This window comes from Lemur catta, chromosome 15 (genome assembly GCF_020740605.2).
Source record: "Lemur catta isolate mLemCat1 chromosome 15, mLemCat1.pri, whole genome shotgun sequence".
Taxonomy (NCBI): Eukaryota; Metazoa; Chordata; class Mammalia; order Primates; family Lemuridae; genus Lemur; species Lemur catta.
The window spans coordinates 41,562,053-41,578,911 of NC_059142.1; the positions used below are offsets into that span (position 1 = coordinate 41,562,053).

The window sequence follows — 16,859 nt, forward strand, 5'->3', positions numbered from 1 at the left end:
TCTCTACTAAAAATAGAAAGAAGTTATCTGGCCAACTAAAATATATATATATATAAACAGAAAAAAATTAGCTGGGCATGGTGGCGCATGCCTGTAATCCCAGCTACTCGGGAGGCTGAGGCAGTAGGATCACTGAAGCCCAGGAGTTTGAGGTTGTTGTGAGCTAGGCTGACGCCAGGGCACTCACTCTAGCCCGGGCAACAAAGCAAGAGTCTGTCTCAAAAAAAAAAGAAAGGTTGAGTTGGCTTACCTCACTCGTGTTGTCATTGGTGAGATGGCCAGTAGAGGGAGCCAGAATGATTATTATTTTTTTTAATTGACTCTTCATTTTGGAAAAATTTAAAACTTAGCTAAAAGTTCTAAGAATAGTACAAGGAACTTGCCCTCATTTGCTTTGTACTTTTCTCTCTGTACGTGTGTGTGTGTTTTCCACTTGAAGTGTTTGACAGTAAAATATTTCAGAATGTATTTTCTAAGAATAAGGACATTAATTTTTATGACCATAGTAGTTACCAAAAATCAGGGAATTTAACATTAGTACAATACTATTGTGGAGAGCTTTTTCTACAGACCTTATTCAATCTAATTATACCAGTAATGTCCTTTATAGAATTTTTCCCCTAATCCAGAGTAATTTAGTTTTCATGACTCTCTAGTTTTCATTTCTCTTTGAATTGAAGCTGTTCTTAGCCTTTCTGGATCTCTTATGACATTGGCACTTTTGAAGAGTACAAGGCATTTATTTTATAGAATATCTTTCAATTTGGGTTTGGCTAACATTTCCTCATGATTAGCTCAGGTTATTTTTGGCAGGAACACTACATAAGTAGAGTTGTGTGTTCTTACTAGTCCATCACATCAGAAGATACGTGATGTCACCTTATCCCATAATTTGTGATGTTAACCTTGATTATTTGTTTAAGGTGGGTCAGCCAGGTTTCTCCAGTATAAAGTTACCATTTTCCTCTTTGTGATAAATAATTTGTGGGGAGATACTTGGAGTCTATATATATATTCTATTTTTTTATCTACCAGTTTTATCATTCATTGATGATTCTTGGCTTATTTCTGTGATAATTGCAAATGGCAAATTTTCTAACTCTTATTTCTTCTGTATTTATTGGTTGGAATTCTATGGTAAAGAAGAGCTTTCCCTTCTCCCCCATTTGCTTATTTATTATCAGTGTGGACACATGGATATTTATTTTATTCAGTGGGTTATAATCTGTTACTATCCTTACATGTTGTGGGGCTCTAGTTTTCCCAGATTTGGCTAGCAAGAGCTCCTTCGTCCTTTTGAGATGTCTCATCTTTGCATTTCCTTACTTTCAAACACAAAATGTTCTGTACATATCTTTCCCTGCCCCAATCCTGGAATCAGCCATTTACTCAAGGAGCTCTGACTTCTGATAGTGGGGACTGGTATTTAGAAACAAAGATCTGAGAGTGCTCGTTGCTACTAGGGTTCGTTGCTTATAGGCCCTTTCACTGAGCCCAGCTAGGTCATATTCATTCACACATATCTGTAACTGTTCCTGCACTTGCATATTAAAAATCATTCATTCATCCTAACAACCCCAATCCCATTTCAGCACCACAGGTCCTTCCTAGCCTTCCTAGTTCCTTCGCTAACAGTGACAAACCTGACGCCTAGCATCATCATTCATGTGTTTATTTCTCAGTCCTGCAAAGTGTCCTCTTAAAGTTCCTGCATCTGCCTTCAGACAAGGTGCTCTCTGCTTCCACCTAACAACATCTCCCTGGGTCCTCTTTCCCCCGCAGGCTTCATATTTTAAAATACTGTCCTCTTTGGCTTTGCTCTGGACTTTCCGCATTCTTTGTTCTTATCACCCCCTTCTGAGCCTTGTATTTCTCAGGTAATGCTGAACACAGAGCGGCTGATCAAGCACGCGGTGCAGGAGAGGCTGGCGGTCACTGTGTGCATCAACAAGATTGACCGGCTGATCCTGGAGCTGAAGCTGCCTCCGACTGATGCTTATTACAAGCTGCGCCACATTGTGGATGAGGTCAATGGATTAATAAGGTGTGAGGCCCCTGGGAGTAGATTTCCTGTCCTCAGAGACTCTAGTTTTTATAAATCTTAATTTTAACCCTGAATACCTCTGGGAGTAACTGATTATTTCTTGGCATGTGTTGATAAGCTTGTTGGGCAAAGCTAGAGGAATATTCTGGATCTCTACAGGGATTGACTCCACAGACTTGGCCTCATTAACTCAGTGCTTTAACAACTTGTGCAACTTAACACATCTTCAGTTTAGTATTGTGCTCAATACCCTGGGTTCTAGAATCAGTCTCATCATCACCACATACCAACCATGTAAAGTTGGACAAATTACTTAAGCTCAGTTTCTGCTTCTGTAAAAAAACGAATTATAATAGTACTTGCCTAATGGGATGTTGCAAGAAATTAAACAGAGATTTGATGTAACACACTTGGCACTGTGTTTACCATAAGGCAACTGATTACTGAGGAATGTTGTCTATTATCTTACTATTGACACAGAATAAGGAAATTAAGAAACCGTTTACTGTGTTCCTGTGGATATACCTGCTTCTTAGCAAGATAGATTTAGGGCTCACATTAATGAGTGATGGTTAGGATACCTTAGAATACAGTGTCAAAGTGGCTTTGAAGCAAAGGTGAAATATATCTTAAAGACAGTCTTGACCAGGTGCAGTGGCTCACACCTGTAATCCCAGCACTTTGGGAGGCCGAGGTGGGAGGATTACTTGAGCCCAGGAGTTTGAGGCTGCAGTGAGCTATGATCGTGCCACTGCATTCTAACCTACGTGACAAAGTGAGATGCTGTCTCTTAAAAAGATAAAAATTTTTTAAAAAGTCTTATCTGCAGGCTGAAGGGTGTACGGATGACTTCTTGAGGCCTTCACATGGGCCTGGGAGGAGGCCATCCTACTAAAAGAACGCCTCTCCAGTTGAGGGTTGGGAATGGTTCCTGTGTGGCTTGAGGCAGAGTTAACTTCAGGAACCTCCCCAGTTTGTAGCACCAATTCTCAGTAGGAATATCTTCATCTCTGGACGGACTGAGAATGACTAGAGCCCAATATGACATGAGTCCAAAAAATGAAATGATAAACTTATTTTTTTTATAAACAAAAAAAGATATGGATGTGGCTAAATTTTACCTGATGTAACAAGAGGTCATGTTTCAAACCTCTAAATAAGAAAAAGCAACATATACTTTGGGAGGCTGAGGCAGGGGGATCACTTAAGGCCAGGAGTTTGAGACCAGCCTGGGCAACATAGCAAGACCCTGTCTCTACAAACAATTAAATTAAAATAAAATTGAAAAAAACGAGCCAGTCATAGTGGTACATAGCAACTGTAGTCCCAGCTACTCAGGAGCCGAGGCAAGAGGATTGCTTCGCTTGAGCCCAGGAATTTGAGGCTGCAGTGAGCTATGATCGTGCGACCGCACTCCAGGCTGCATGATAGAGTGAGACTCTGTCTCTAAAAGAATAAAAAGCAACATAAGCATATTATTTAGAAATATGGAGGTAAATATTAATAATTGCCTCTACAGAAGCATAACTTGGGGGTGGGGTGAGCTAGAGGACTATCTTTATAAACCAATGTTTTTATTTCTAAATTAGGAAATTCCATAAAATAATGTACCAGTAAAGCTAGGGTTGTGGATTATTTAATCCCTGTTTGTAACTGGTTTTCTTATAAATGTTAGTGAACTAGGGGTGCTTGTGGCTTCTGCATTGCTTCTTTTTTTTCTTTTTTTTAGACAGAGTCTCACTCTATTGCCTGGGCTAAAGTGCAGTGGCATCGTCATAGCTCACTGCAACCTCAAACTCTGGGCTCAAGTGATCCTTCTGCCTCAGCCTCCCAAGTAGCTGGAACTACAGGTGTGCACCACCACACCCAGCTAATTTTTCTATTTTTTGTAGAGATGGCAGGGGTTCTCGCTCTTGCTTAGGCTGCTCTTGAACTCCTGGCCTCTAGTGATCCTCCTGCTTCAGCCTCCAAAATCTGCATGGCTTTTAAGATTCAACGTTTTAACATGAATTTGTAAAACAAAGCCAACCAAAGCAGAATGGGGAAGAATAGGGCAGTGAGATGGAGAGCAAAGTTGCTTTCTTCTTTTTCTCTCTGTGGCTTTTTTCTTTTTAGTAGTGTTCATGTCTGTTTGTATTTGTGAAACTGAGATTTCTTTCCAGTGTATTTCTGTCTTATCACATTCGATTCATTTCCTGTGTTCCAAGGTCTTTGTATCCTCCAGGTTTCCCCTTGTCTGTCTGGTACAGTTAACTTTTCCAAGATTGTGCAGAATGTTCCCAGCTCTGGGAAGTCAACTTGTTACTGGGAATTAGGGAACAATTCCATCATGTCACTTCCTTGGACCAGGCTGTTGGCAAAACTGAGTGTCTTATGCAAGCCCCTCCGGAGGGCTGGAGAGCGGCTGTGCCACTGAGTTCCTGCCCTCCCCGATGGCAGTGTGTCAGGGCTGCTGCACAGCCTGGCACTGTGCTCACCACGTCTCTGTTTCAGCATGTATTCCACTGATGAGAACCTGATCCTTTCCCCACTCCTGGGCAACGTCTGCTTCTCCAGCTCCCAGTACAGCATCTGCTTCACGCTGGGCTCCTTTGCCAAGATCTACGCCGACACCTTCGGTAAGCACTGGCTGGCGGCCTGTCTCGCCAGCCTCCCCAGAGTCGCGTGTGCCTTTCCGGCTGAATGGCTCCAAACTTGGCTTCATGTCCGAGTACCCTGCTGGAGGAGCGCTTTATCACCTGTTATCACATTTGGGGCTCTTTTTGGCCTTTAGACCCTTTTTGCAGGCTAAGTGGTTTCTAAACAACAGAAAAATAAAAGTGACTAGGAGGAAATGGGAGAATAGGGAGCTCATTTTAGGAATAAAAATCTCTCCTGGAGTGAGACAGATTTCATAAAATAGGAATTATTTGTGCCCATGGAGCACTTTCAGACATCCTCCTCAGAGGTGGGCTCTCTCACGGTTACCGCTCCTGGCTGTCTTTCCAGCCGCATCTGTGCACACGTAACTGTGACAGGCCTCACTGAGAACTCGTCTTGGACTTGCAGTCAGCATGTACAACGGGGATTGGCATGCCCAGTGGTATGGTTTTCTGGGTTCCTAGAGCCTCCACACCAGATCCCTAGGACCAGCCTCCCAATCCGAGGGGCTCCCTGGCTCTCCATCTCCCTGCCTCCCCAGTTACCTCACATTCCAGCAGGAATAGTGTACTGAGAGTCGTGTGCGTGTCAAATGCTGCACTTAGAGGGGAGTCATTGTTACCCCCATTTTGGGGGCTTAGGAGACAGGCTCTGTGAGAGGTCTCATGACCAGCAGGCACTAGAACGCCAGCATTTCTCTTCTCACTGGTCGGTTGTCCTGCCGAACCCTTGGTGTGGATCCCTTTGCTCTTGTGAAAAACTGGGCAATTAAAACTCAGTCCTTTTTAAAAAATATTTTATACATGCTCATTTAGAAAAGTAGAAAATACAGTAAAATTTAAGAAGTCAAAATTCACCCATAACTTCCATACCATAACCACTGGTCACATTTGGTGATAGTTCCCTCTTTTTCTGTTTGTTATATTACACAAATGAGATCATATTATATACATAAACACACACACACAATTGACCCTTGAATAACATGGGGGTTGGGGCACTGACCTCCCTACAGTTGAAAATCCACATATAACTTTAATCTGCAAAAGCTTAACTACTGATAGCCTACTGTTGACCTGAAACCCTTACTGATAACATAAATAGTTGATTAACACATTTTATATGTATTATATACTATATTGTTACAATAAAGTAAGCTAGAGAAAAGAAAATGTTACTAAGAAAATCATAAGGAAGGGAAAATATATTTACTATTTATTAAGTGGAAGTAGATCACCATAAAGGTCTTCATCCTCATCATCTTCACATTGAGTAGGCTGAGGAGGAGGACCAAGAGGGCTGGTCTTACTGTCTCAGGGGTGGCAGAGGCAGAAGAAAATTCATACATACGTGGACTCATACACTTCAAACCTATGTTGTTCAAGGGTCAACTATATATATGTATGTATATTTCCTGTTTTTCACTCAGCCTTGAATCACTGACCATTTTCTTGTCATTAGATGTATATTTCAGTATATGTGAAATATATATATACTGGGTAGACATGAGTAGATGAACAGTAAGTGAAACTCATTTGAACAGGGTTCCAGTAGAAGTTTATGTATTTTTCAGTGCCTTTTGTATCAGCATGTGAAGCAAAATCCAAGACCCTTTCTGTAATTATAATATAAAGATGATTCAGTTTCTGATTGAAAATGGCCCTCAGCCTTGGGATATATTGTTAGTCATCCTTTGAACCCACTGTCAGTTTATGAAGGAGCCAGCAGTGGGCTCCAACACCATTATCATGAAAAGCCACATTTGGGCTTCTAGAAAGTCAGCACTGAAGGAAAGCATTGAGTCCTTCTCCTTCATTTTACCTATGGGGAAACTATGCCCATGGTCACAGAACTTATTGAGAGTTGGCACTAGAGTCCATTTAAACCATACTGCCAAAATTATACCATGTCCTCTTGCTAGGAATACAATACAAGTCATGATGAATAATCTCTGACTTCTAGGAACTTCGTCCAGTGGGTGGGCAGAGTTGCACAGAGTGATGAATGGCAATGTAGGGTGGTAGTGTGAGCTGAGTGCCAGGTAGCTGCCATAGGCAGGTAGAGCTGAGAGAATTTGGAGGCAGGGGTCAGGTACAATGGCCTAGGGGTTGGGGAAGGCGATGGGGCTTAGGTAAGTGGAGAGTAGGGAGCCAGGAATTCCAGACTCGCAGGGTTGGAAGAGGAAGAATGGAGGCAGGTGGCATTGGTCATGGCCTGTTCAGGTAACAATAGACTCTTTCACCAAGGAGAAAAGTTCAAGTAAAAACTGCTGGTGGGTGGGCTAGGTTGGGACCACATTGAGGAGGGTTTGGCATGCCAAGTTAAGGAATTTAAACCTTATCCTATAGGCAATTAGGAGCTTTTTAAGATTGGGGTAGGTGTTATCTGCAAACTAATGAAAGACCAGAGGGAGGATGGAATGCAGGAAGGGCCACCTGTTCAGACATTTTTGCCAATATTTAGATACAGCATTGTGAGTATGGGATTAGTATTACCTGTGGGATTGAAAAGAGGAGATGGATTTAAGAGATTCATTCATTCTTTCAGTAAGCATTTATCAAACCTCTCTAATGTGCTAGACCCCATTCTTGTGAGTCCAGAAAAGTTCAGTCCCATGCTTATAAGTCCAGTGATTAAACTGTGTGGTAAGTGCAGTAATAGAAGGGATAAAAGGTACCGTGGTTCATAGAGGAAAGTTTCAGGAACTAATAATGGGAAAGAAAGGGAGAATTTGGTCATTAACAAAATGAGGAAGAAGATGATTTTGAGCTTGGATGAGATGCCAGTGGTAGCCTTACTGATGGAGACAGGAAAGGCTGAGGGGGACGTGGCTTTAGGGAAAGGGTGACGCATTCCCTTTATGCCATCTGAGGTGAAAGGGAACCATCTGACTTCTGGGTAGAAATATCCGGGAGGTAGTTGGTGATGTTAGTGTTCTAGCTGAATGTTACAGGAGCTCTTGACTTGGAAGATCTTGGATTTTAAAAGCCATGGTTGATTGGTTCAATCTGACTAGAATTAGCAGTTGCAGTCAACCTAGGTTCTCCTTTAGGCTCCAGCACAGCCTTGCCAGCCTTGGGCTAATCCTTCTTTTGTGCCTCAGTGTCCCTGTCTGCCTGCTGGCTAGAAGGAAATGTCTGGGCCCTGGAATGGAGGTGCTAGAATTCCTCAGCTATGAACCAGTTATGACACCTGAAACAGAATTTTGGACAACACTTTGCTAGGTAGCTTATAATTGTGTGGCTTCTCCTATAGGTGACATTAATTACCAGGAATTTGCTAAAAGACTCTGGGGTGACATCTACTTCAACCCTAAGACGTAAGTATAGAGTGTGGGACATGACTCCAGAGGGGTGATCCATTTTGCCAGTAAGCAAGGAGTGATAGGAAAAGAGTTCCTAAGATTAAAACTTACTTTTTTCTTAGACATAAACTACCATCTTTCCTCCCCTAAAAGGGTTGGCGTCCTAAGTTCAAATTGGGTGAGAGGCTGTTTTCTCCTGAGGTCTTCACAGCTCAGCTCAGGCATGCAGGAGGGTTATAACTATGTGTCCTCTCAGGAATCTCTGTCTGGAAACTTTACGATCGTGCTCACATTCCTGCCCCGGCTCCTGCTCAGATTCAGAATTTAAGCAATAGTCCCTTGGGGTCAGTGACACTGCCTTTTCCCTCCTGGGTCACTCAAGAATTCTTCTTTTTCTTTTAGGCGAAAGTTCACAAAAAAGGCCCCAACCAGCAGCTCTCAGAGGAGCTTTGTGGAGTTTATCCTGGAGCCACTTTATAAGATCCTTGCTCAGGTGAGTGTTAGGCCACCGGATTCAGATCTGCTCTTCTAAGCACATGTGTTAAAGCTGGTGAACTCAGGCTTCCCTCTGCCCCTAAACCTGTTCAGATTTACATTATGAAGTATGAGGGTGGTTGGTCACCAGTTGTTTATTAAGTAATCTTCTGGATCTCAAACACTACCCTACTCCAACTGCTGTTGAAGTCTGAGGAAAGGGAGAAGGTACAAAAGAAGCAAAGAAAGAGAAGGCATAACCTAGGGAAAGTTTAGGGATAGATATTGACTATTCAGAAGAATGTGACACTGTAGAGCTAGTCATATCAGTTATGGGAATTTAACTTATAATTGTGACAGTCATCCAGGTTATTTGTATCAGTAAAGATGTTTACTATCGCAATGTTTATAATAGGAAAAGAAAAAAACTGGAAATAAGTTAAATGTTAATTATGTTCATCAATCTGATTAAATGAATTACAGTGCATCCCATAAAATGCAGTATTTTGCAGCCATTAGAGGAATGACTATATGAACTGTTTTCATGACTGTTCTGGGCATGTGTGTACTGGAATGTGATGTGTGTCAGGTTGAAAGGACACATAGGGAAGTGGTAAGGATGTAGTTAAAGTTGTGGAATATTGTGAAGGAAAGAATGTAACTTTATGTTTATATGAATGTGTGCTACCTAAAAAACAGGACTAGGACTAAAAGGGTAAAAATGTTGTCTGGGAATTTTCAGACCTTTCTTCCAAGACAGTAATAAAATATGCAGGTGTTTAATAAGCACTGTACACAATGGACACACATACACAAAATGTGTGTGGCCATTCCAGCTGACAAAACAGCAAAACATAGCAACAAGACAAAATAAGGACTTAAATTTATTAGTGCTGAAAAATACTTAGTATCTCATGTCAGACTGGAATGGATTAATAAAAGAGATTTATAGAACCTGCCGCAGTAGAGACCTTGAGTCTACTGAGGATGATTTAGCTTGGCCCTGTCCTGACAGGATGGTCTGCTAGGTGACCTTTTTTGGTTCCTTCCAGGGCAATGATCCTCTAAATCTGAGAAGTCTAATTACAGAGGGGTGAGGGATTTCCTCAGCGGGGTGAGATGCTGCTTTTCAGACACCAGGGGGCAGCACTGACAGCGATCAATCTGAATGCTTGGTTTATTGGCTGGTATGGGGATTTAACCAAGTCAGCATCTCCCAGGTTTGATGTGTAGGGTGGTACCAAAGGCACCACTGAAACTAAACTGTTGTCCTTGCCCAGAGCTCTCTCTGTGGAAAAGAACCTTGTGTAGGAGCTCTTCAGATTGCCCTTTGGCCTTCCCTTGTCCTCTGTAGCACCACAACTGGGGCTGTCACTACAGCTGAGTGGTGTCTGGTACCCTTACAGGTTGTGGGTGATGTGGACACCAGCCTCCCGAGGACCCTGGACGAACTTGGCATCCACCTGACCAAGGAGGAGCTGAAGTTGAATATCCGCCCCCTGCTCAGGCTGGTCTGCAAAAAGTTCTTTGGCGAGTTCACAGGTAGTGAAAAGCTCATGGCCCCTTAACACTATTTAGGAATTGTTCTAAGTAGATCTAGAAAGACAAGATGGGATGCTTATTTAGCTCAATGCAAGTGTTCAGTAAATGCTTATATTCAACAAAAGTTCGTGGATTAATGTATTTTAAGGCTTTTGTCAGCTGAGTTCCAAGGAATCACATACCACTGAGACCTGCTTATTGCTCTTTTCTGACATCAGTATGACTCCAAGTCTTTTAGCAGCATACTCCCGGGAAACAGGCTATCACTTCCCCCTAGAATGATAGTGCCGTAGCTTTTAGAGCTAAAGATCAGTCCCCTCACTTTTAGCTTTCTGACCATCTTGAGTGGATCAGTAACTCTGGCTCACTTCTCCCTGTGAGCATACAGTAATGGCATTATCTTCTCCCTCTACAGGCTTTGTGGACATGTGTGTGCAGCATATTCCTTCTCCAAAGGTGGGCGCCAAGCCCAAGATTGAGCACACCTACACTGGTGGAGTAGACTCTGACCTGGGCGAGGCCATGAGTGACTGTGACCCTGATGTAAGAGAATGTGGCCCCCTGGTTCTCTGAATTTTGTCCCCTCCTGCATAAGGATGCTGATATCTGGTCATGGGAGTGATGCCTTCTTCCCTATCCTTGCACGTGAGCGTGGGCGGGGGAAGGCCTAAATTCACAACCTGATGTTGCCACTATTAGTGGTATGACCCTGGGAGCATTACTCGTGCTTTCTGAGTCTCAAGGTCTTGGTCTATAATATAAGGACAATAATATGTGAGTGGTTGTTACGAGAATTAAAGAAGATTAAGGAAGTTTTATAGCCGGGCGCGGTGGCTCATACCTGTAATCCTAGCACTCTGGGAGGCCGAGAAGAGAAGATCACTTGAGCTCAGGAATTCGAGACCAGCCTGAGCAAGAGTGAGACCCCGTCTCTACTAAAAATAGAAAAAATTAGCCAGGTGTCCTGGTGGGAGCCTATTGTCCCAGCTAGTTAGGAGGCTGAGGAAAGAGGATCACCTGAGCCCAGGAGTTTGAGGTTGCAATAAGCTGTGATGATGCCACTGCACTCTAGCCAGGGTGACAGAGTGAAACTCTGTCTCAAAAAAAATAAAAAAAAAAAACCTTAAAAAAGGAAGTATTTTGGTTATATTTAGCATGTTGCCTGGCAGATAGTAAAGATTCAACAAACGGTAGCTAATCTTGTCAGTCCTGGCTTTTAAAAACATCTTTCCCAGCCATTCCTTAGGCAATCTAGTTTCTTGTTATAAACATACAGCCAGGTAGAATTATGAATTACATCTTCAGAGGAAATTTGGGGCAAGTAATCTTGTCAGCAGTGCCAATCTGCCATCCTAAACCTATCTCTTTTCCCCAATGCCCTCATCCTTCCAGAAAAAGAGAATTTTTCTTGCTATGCCTATGTCTCTCCTGTTAACCCTCCTTAGAGAGAAGGGGTAGAGCATGGTTTGGAATTTTTCCGGGATATTGCCTTATCTTCCTCTAGCTTCTCATATAGCTCATGTCATTCTGTCAAAGGAGGTGGGGACAGTGGTATTTGCCCAGAGGGTAGATGTGGTTGAGGTGTACTCTGTCCCCCCTCCAGGGTCCCCTGATGTGCCACACTACTAAGATGTACAGCACAGATGATGGAGTTCAATTTCATGCCTTTGGCCGGGTGCTGAGTGGCACCATCCATGCTGGGCAGCCTGTGAAGGTGCTAGGGGAGAACTACACCCTGGAGGATGAGGAAGACTCCCAGATATGCACTGTGGGCCGCCTTTGGATCTCTGTGGCCAGGTACTGCTAATCAGAGCCTTGCCCTCTGTCCTGGGTCTGCCCCCAAGGAGCTAGAAGGGGTGGTCCTCCTTGAAGACACAGTAGCTGCCTGGCTCTATGCAACAGAGGGTAATATGACCCTCCCTCAAGAAATCTTTTGACTTATAGTTGTCACTATTCAAGGTTGCTAGGGCCAAAAGGCAGCTACTATTGGGATAACGCCAAAAGCTGTGCCTTTTCATTTTGGGTGGTTTGTATGAACTTTGATAGCAGGATTATCAGTTTTACTCATCTTACTCCTCTTTTCGTTTCTTTATCTATGTTCTCTTTAAGTCTTAACCTTTGTGTTTCTTCCCAAAAGCAATTTCCCCACCTCCACTGTCTATTCTTTGACCAAAATAGAAGGCTTCGCCAGATCCCTTGTAGCAGAGTCAAACTTAACTTAGGTCCCAGGGCTGTGTGTCAGTTAGTTTATAAGTTTGGCATCTCAGTAGGCAAGTAAAACCAAGGCAGTCCCGTTCCCTAATGTGGCTGCTCTGCCTCAATGACGGCCCCTTTTCCCTCCTCCAAATCCACCCTGTTTGCTAAAAGGCAGAAGAATATTGAGGAGCTGGGAGAGTTGAAATGTTTTCTGTGGTGCTTTTGCTCTGCCTAAGTTCCATTGCTGCTTATTGGATGTTGGTGCAGGTACCACATTGAGGTGAACCGTGTTCCTGCCGGCAACTGGGTTCTGATTGAAGGTGTTGATCAACCAATTGTGAAGACAGCGACCATAACTGAACCCCGAGGCAATGAGGAGGTAGCGTTTCTGAAGAGGCCAACTAGTTTGACTGAAGCTAGAGGGTCACAAGGACACACAGGAGCAACAAGCAGCAGAACCCGCAGAGGACTGTCCAGTCACTGCCACTCCCTGGTTCCAGGCCCCAGCATGGGCTCAGCCTTCTGGATCTGACCCTGCTGGGTTCTCTCTGTGCTCAGCTCAGATGATAGGAATTAGGAGGAGTGCCTCTTTTTCTTTTCCTTCCCTCTTCATTCTGCGAGAATACATGGGAATAAATGGCCCTTCAGGCTGCCCCCACATGTCACCGTAGCTTCTGGTTGGGGAATCCCGTAGTCTGATCTCAGCAGGCCCCCAGCTCCTCTCTTACCTTTGCACCTTCTGTGCCTGTTCATGCCAAATGCCCTCACTCCTCTGCATTTTGGATCTCAGGCTCAGATTTTCCGGCCCTTGAAGTTCAATACTACATCTGTTATCAAGATTGCTGTGGAGCCAGTCAACCCCTCAGAGCTGCCCAAGATGCTTGATGGTCTGCGCAAAGTCAACAAGAGCTATCCATCCCTCACCACCAAGGTATGCCCGTGACCTGCAGAAGCTGCCAGGTGAAACACCCAATAAGAAGTAAGCTGCCTACTTGCCCCAGCTAACTGGTCCGTGCCCCATGCCACTTCCTGTCCCTCAGGCATCCCTGATTTGCTGCTTCCGGCAACCTGTGTCAGCAGCAGTCCCAGCCTGTTGCTATCATTTGAAGGCAGGACAAGACCTGTGTTTGTGTGTGTATGTATTTTTCCCAAATATATTTGGATAGGAAAAGTGTATTTCTTGGAGAGTGCACTTTGAGTTGATTTTCCAGAAAAGACAGAAGGAAAAGTGAGTTACTCTGATACTTATACACTCTTAAGCCTGCCAGCATACCTTTCTGAGTAGCTGGCCAGGAGGGCTAAGAGTTATCTTGTGTCCATGGACATAGGGCCGGTTTTTCCCCCTAACTGGCTAAGATGGGAATTAAATCCTTCACTTCACCCAGTGGTCCTGGTGTCTTGAGGACTGACTCACAGGTAGATGCTCCCCACTGAAACTTCTTGAAGAGGCTAGAACAGATGCTAAGCAGTATCTATTTCTGATAGGCACCTTCTCTTGGATTCTGGCCTTGATTTTGTTTGTATCTGCTGTTGCTGGCAAAAGAGTCTAAGATGTGATCACCAGGGCTGTTGTGTTTCAGGTGGAAGAGTCTGGTGAGCATGTGATCCTGGGTACCGGGGAGCTCTACCTGGACTGTGTGATGCACGATTTGCGGAAGATGTACTCGGAGATAGACATCAAGGTAGAGCATTACCTGGACGGGAGCTGGGCGCTCAGCTCCAGACCAATTTACATGTGGCCAAACCCTTGATGTCCCTGGATTTCCATGGGAAGAGAGGGTGCACAGAGGAGATATGTTTATAAAAAGCATGATCTGTCACTCTTTGTATGGGAAAGTTTTCCCCATTCTGCCTGGGTTATTTTCAATGTCATATATTTAAACTCAAGGCTCCCGAGGGAAAGTTATTCTTGGTCCTTTGTTAGGAAAATAATTGCACAGTTAACCCATCTGTGGTGATTAGGGCTCAGAGTGGATATATTCAAGGAGAGAGTGAGGGCCGGGCATGGTGGCTCATGCCTGTAATCCTAGCACTCTGGGAGGCTGAGGAGGGAGGGTTGCTTGAGCTCAGGAGTTTGAGACCAGCCTGAACAAGAGCGAGACCCTGTCTACCAAAAATAGAAAAATTAGCCAGGCATGGTGGTGTGCCTGTAGTCCCAGCTACTCAGGAGGTTGAGGCAGGAGGATTGCTTGAGCCCAGGAGTTTGAGGTTGCAGTGAGCTATGATGATGCCCGTGGACTCCGGCCCGAGCACAACAGAGACTACATCTCAAAAATTAAACAAAAAGGTGGTACTGGCTCTCCTGGATTCATTGTCAAGCCTTGATGTAGCCCCTCAGTTAAACCACATGTTGCTTGGCCTCCATCTCCCAGTTGAGGCACACATTTTCTCCAGGGCCCTGTGGCGCTGGGACAAGTGCCTTCAATACAAGACTGTCCTACTGATGTGCCCAGGACTGGTGCTGGACAAAGCACTGGGTTTCCCTGGCAGCAGGCCATGTGGGGGTGTCAGGGAGGAGCCGCACCCCCAGGCATTAGGGGTTGAGAATGGAACAGGTGCTTGCTGCCCGGGCTGTGGCGCCAGCTCTGTCCAAGCCACGGGAGTTGTGCCAGGAATGGTGGTGGACAGTTGGACGCGTGGTGAAGGCTACCTTGGAAGACTATAATTAAGGCCCTAATTTGATACCACACTTACTCTTGGCTCAGGAATATAATTTCTTTACTACGCTAAGTTTTCTCAGTCTTTTTAGTGACAGTATGGACAGCTCTTTTAACCTGCTGCTGTACTTGTCACTTCTGCTGATTAAGGCAGATGGGGTTTTCACAGAGGTAGTGTCAAGGGAACTTCAGAATTCCCTTAGGTAGAAGGTTGTCCTTCCAACAAAATTAGACCTCGCTTCAGCAATTTATTAATATTTTCTGTTTCCCAGGTGGCTGACCCAGTTGTCACGTTTTGTGAGACGGTGGTGGAAACATCCTCTCTCAAGTGCTTTGCTGAAACACCCAATAAGAAGTAAGCTGGGAGCACAGTGTCCCTGGGGCTGACAGCCTCAGGGACACTCCCCCCATTCCCCAACTCCACCCCAACCACAGCACTGTGGAAAAAGAGACCTCTAAGTCCAAACCTTACTTTTTAAAGACTGGTCGATTCAAATGAAAGGAGACAGAAGATGACCCCTTTTTGCTCTACCCTGCCCCTGTGGCTTTCCCTGCTGTCGCTGGCTCAGCTGTCCACTGTGTTACCCTTTCCTTAGGATGTCCTTTCTGCTAGTCCTGTTAACCCTCGTCATCACCCATTTCCATTCTGACTAGGAACAAGATCACCATGATTGCTGAGCCTCTTGAGAAGGGCCTCGCCGAGGACATAGAGAACGAGGTGGTCCAGATCACGTGGAACAGGTGAGAACATGGCTCTGATGCCAGGGCTGAAGGCAGGTGGGGATGGCATGGCTTACTTACTGGCTCTCTAATACCACACATCCCTGGAAAGCGTTTGTGTCTCCCCACGTTGCTGTCCCAGGCACAGTGTGGGTACGATGAGGTGACTGTCCTCCAGAAAGGGAGGGTCTGTGGTCCCAGGAGCCAGCAATCACAGAGCAGTGTGCTACCTCCATTTTCCCCTCCTTTCCCCAGGAAGAAGCTGGGAGAGTTCTTCCAGACCAAGTACGACTGGGATCTGCTGGCTGCCCGTTCCATTTGGGCTTTTGGCCCAGATGCCACTGGCCCCAACATCCTGGTGGATGATACTCTGCCCTCTGAGGTATAGAGGAACTGATGGGAACCATGTGGCAGTGTCCTAGCTCTTGAGTGGAAGAAACTATAGAGTGTTCTTCTTTTCCCAGAAGTGTTTTTTGTCCTCTGGTGAAGAGTATCCCCTTACAAGTGTTCTGTCTTCTCCTTCCTCTAAACTCTTCTGCTGTAGTCAGAGTGACTGCTAAGGAGGCCTCATGTTTCTGTGCAGGTGGATAAGGCCCTTCTTGGCTCAGTGAAAGACAGCATCGTTCAAGGTTTCCAGTGGGGAACCAGGGAGGGGCCCCTCTGTGATGAGTGTAAGTCCACCAGCACCTCCCCCAGCCCAGTCCTCGAGAGTCCCTGCACCTGGGCTTGTGGGGTGGGGCGGGCTCACTGTCTTTGGGACCTCGCAGGAGAATCAGCATGGGCCTTATGGGGCCATCCCATGACCTGGGCCAGCTTCCCATCTCTTTCCCTGTCCTGGTACCTCTGTTTGGTACGTCCAGGAAATATAAGTCATTTCTAGGCTGGCGTTTGGTCCTCATTCCTGAGAAGGATCTGGCTTTGGGTGTGTTTGAGGAAGGATATCAAGAGGATGATGAGATTGGAATAGTTTATAGGCCCTGATTGGATTTCATGGGACTAAATGTGCAATTCCTAGAATTCCTACACCGAAAAAATTTAATGATCTGCAGAAGACACACATAAACTTCTAGGAAAGCTCTACATGTCTGAGTGTGGTCTGAAGCAACACTAAGAACATATGCTTAACTTCTGGCCTCGATGCCCCAGGCCTGCCTTATTCTATTTAGAACAGCCACCTCCAGTGTAATTTTGTAACGTGTCTATTGGGGCTGCAAGACAGCTGCAGTGAGCGGGAGACTCTGCTCTGCCATGGTCCAGTGACGAGCCTCAGCACCTTTCCTCA

The 16,859-nt window shown here is 45.0% G+C and overlaps 1 protein-coding gene across 1 annotated transcript in view; it reads left to right on the forward strand.

Moving 5' to 3' along the window:
• EFTUD2 (elongation factor Tu GTP binding domain containing 2) overlaps positions 1–16,859 on the forward strand; it is a 37,861-nt gene that overhangs the window by 18,874 nt on the left and 2,128 nt on the right. The window contains exons 10-23 of the mRNA XM_045526811.1: positions 1,878–2,044; positions 4,538–4,662; positions 7,940–8,003; positions 8,391–8,481; positions 9,869–10,004; positions 10,420–10,547; positions 11,608–11,801; positions 12,468–12,579; positions 12,991–13,131; positions 13,781–13,882; positions 15,130–15,212; positions 15,512–15,598; positions 15,833–15,959; positions 16,161–16,248. Coding sequence (XP_045382767.1) covers positions 1,878–2,044; positions 4,538–4,662; positions 7,940–8,003; positions 8,391–8,481; positions 9,869–10,004; positions 10,420–10,547; positions 11,608–11,801; positions 12,468–12,579; positions 12,991–13,131; positions 13,781–13,882; positions 15,130–15,212; positions 15,512–15,598; positions 15,833–15,959; positions 16,161–16,248 — 1,645 coding nt within the window. The remainder of the gene's footprint in view (positions 1–1,877; positions 2,045–4,537; positions 4,663–7,939; positions 8,004–8,390; positions 8,482–9,868; positions 10,005–10,419; positions 10,548–11,607; positions 11,802–12,467; positions 12,580–12,990; positions 13,132–13,780; positions 13,883–15,129; positions 15,213–15,511; positions 15,599–15,832; positions 15,960–16,160; positions 16,249–16,859) is intronic.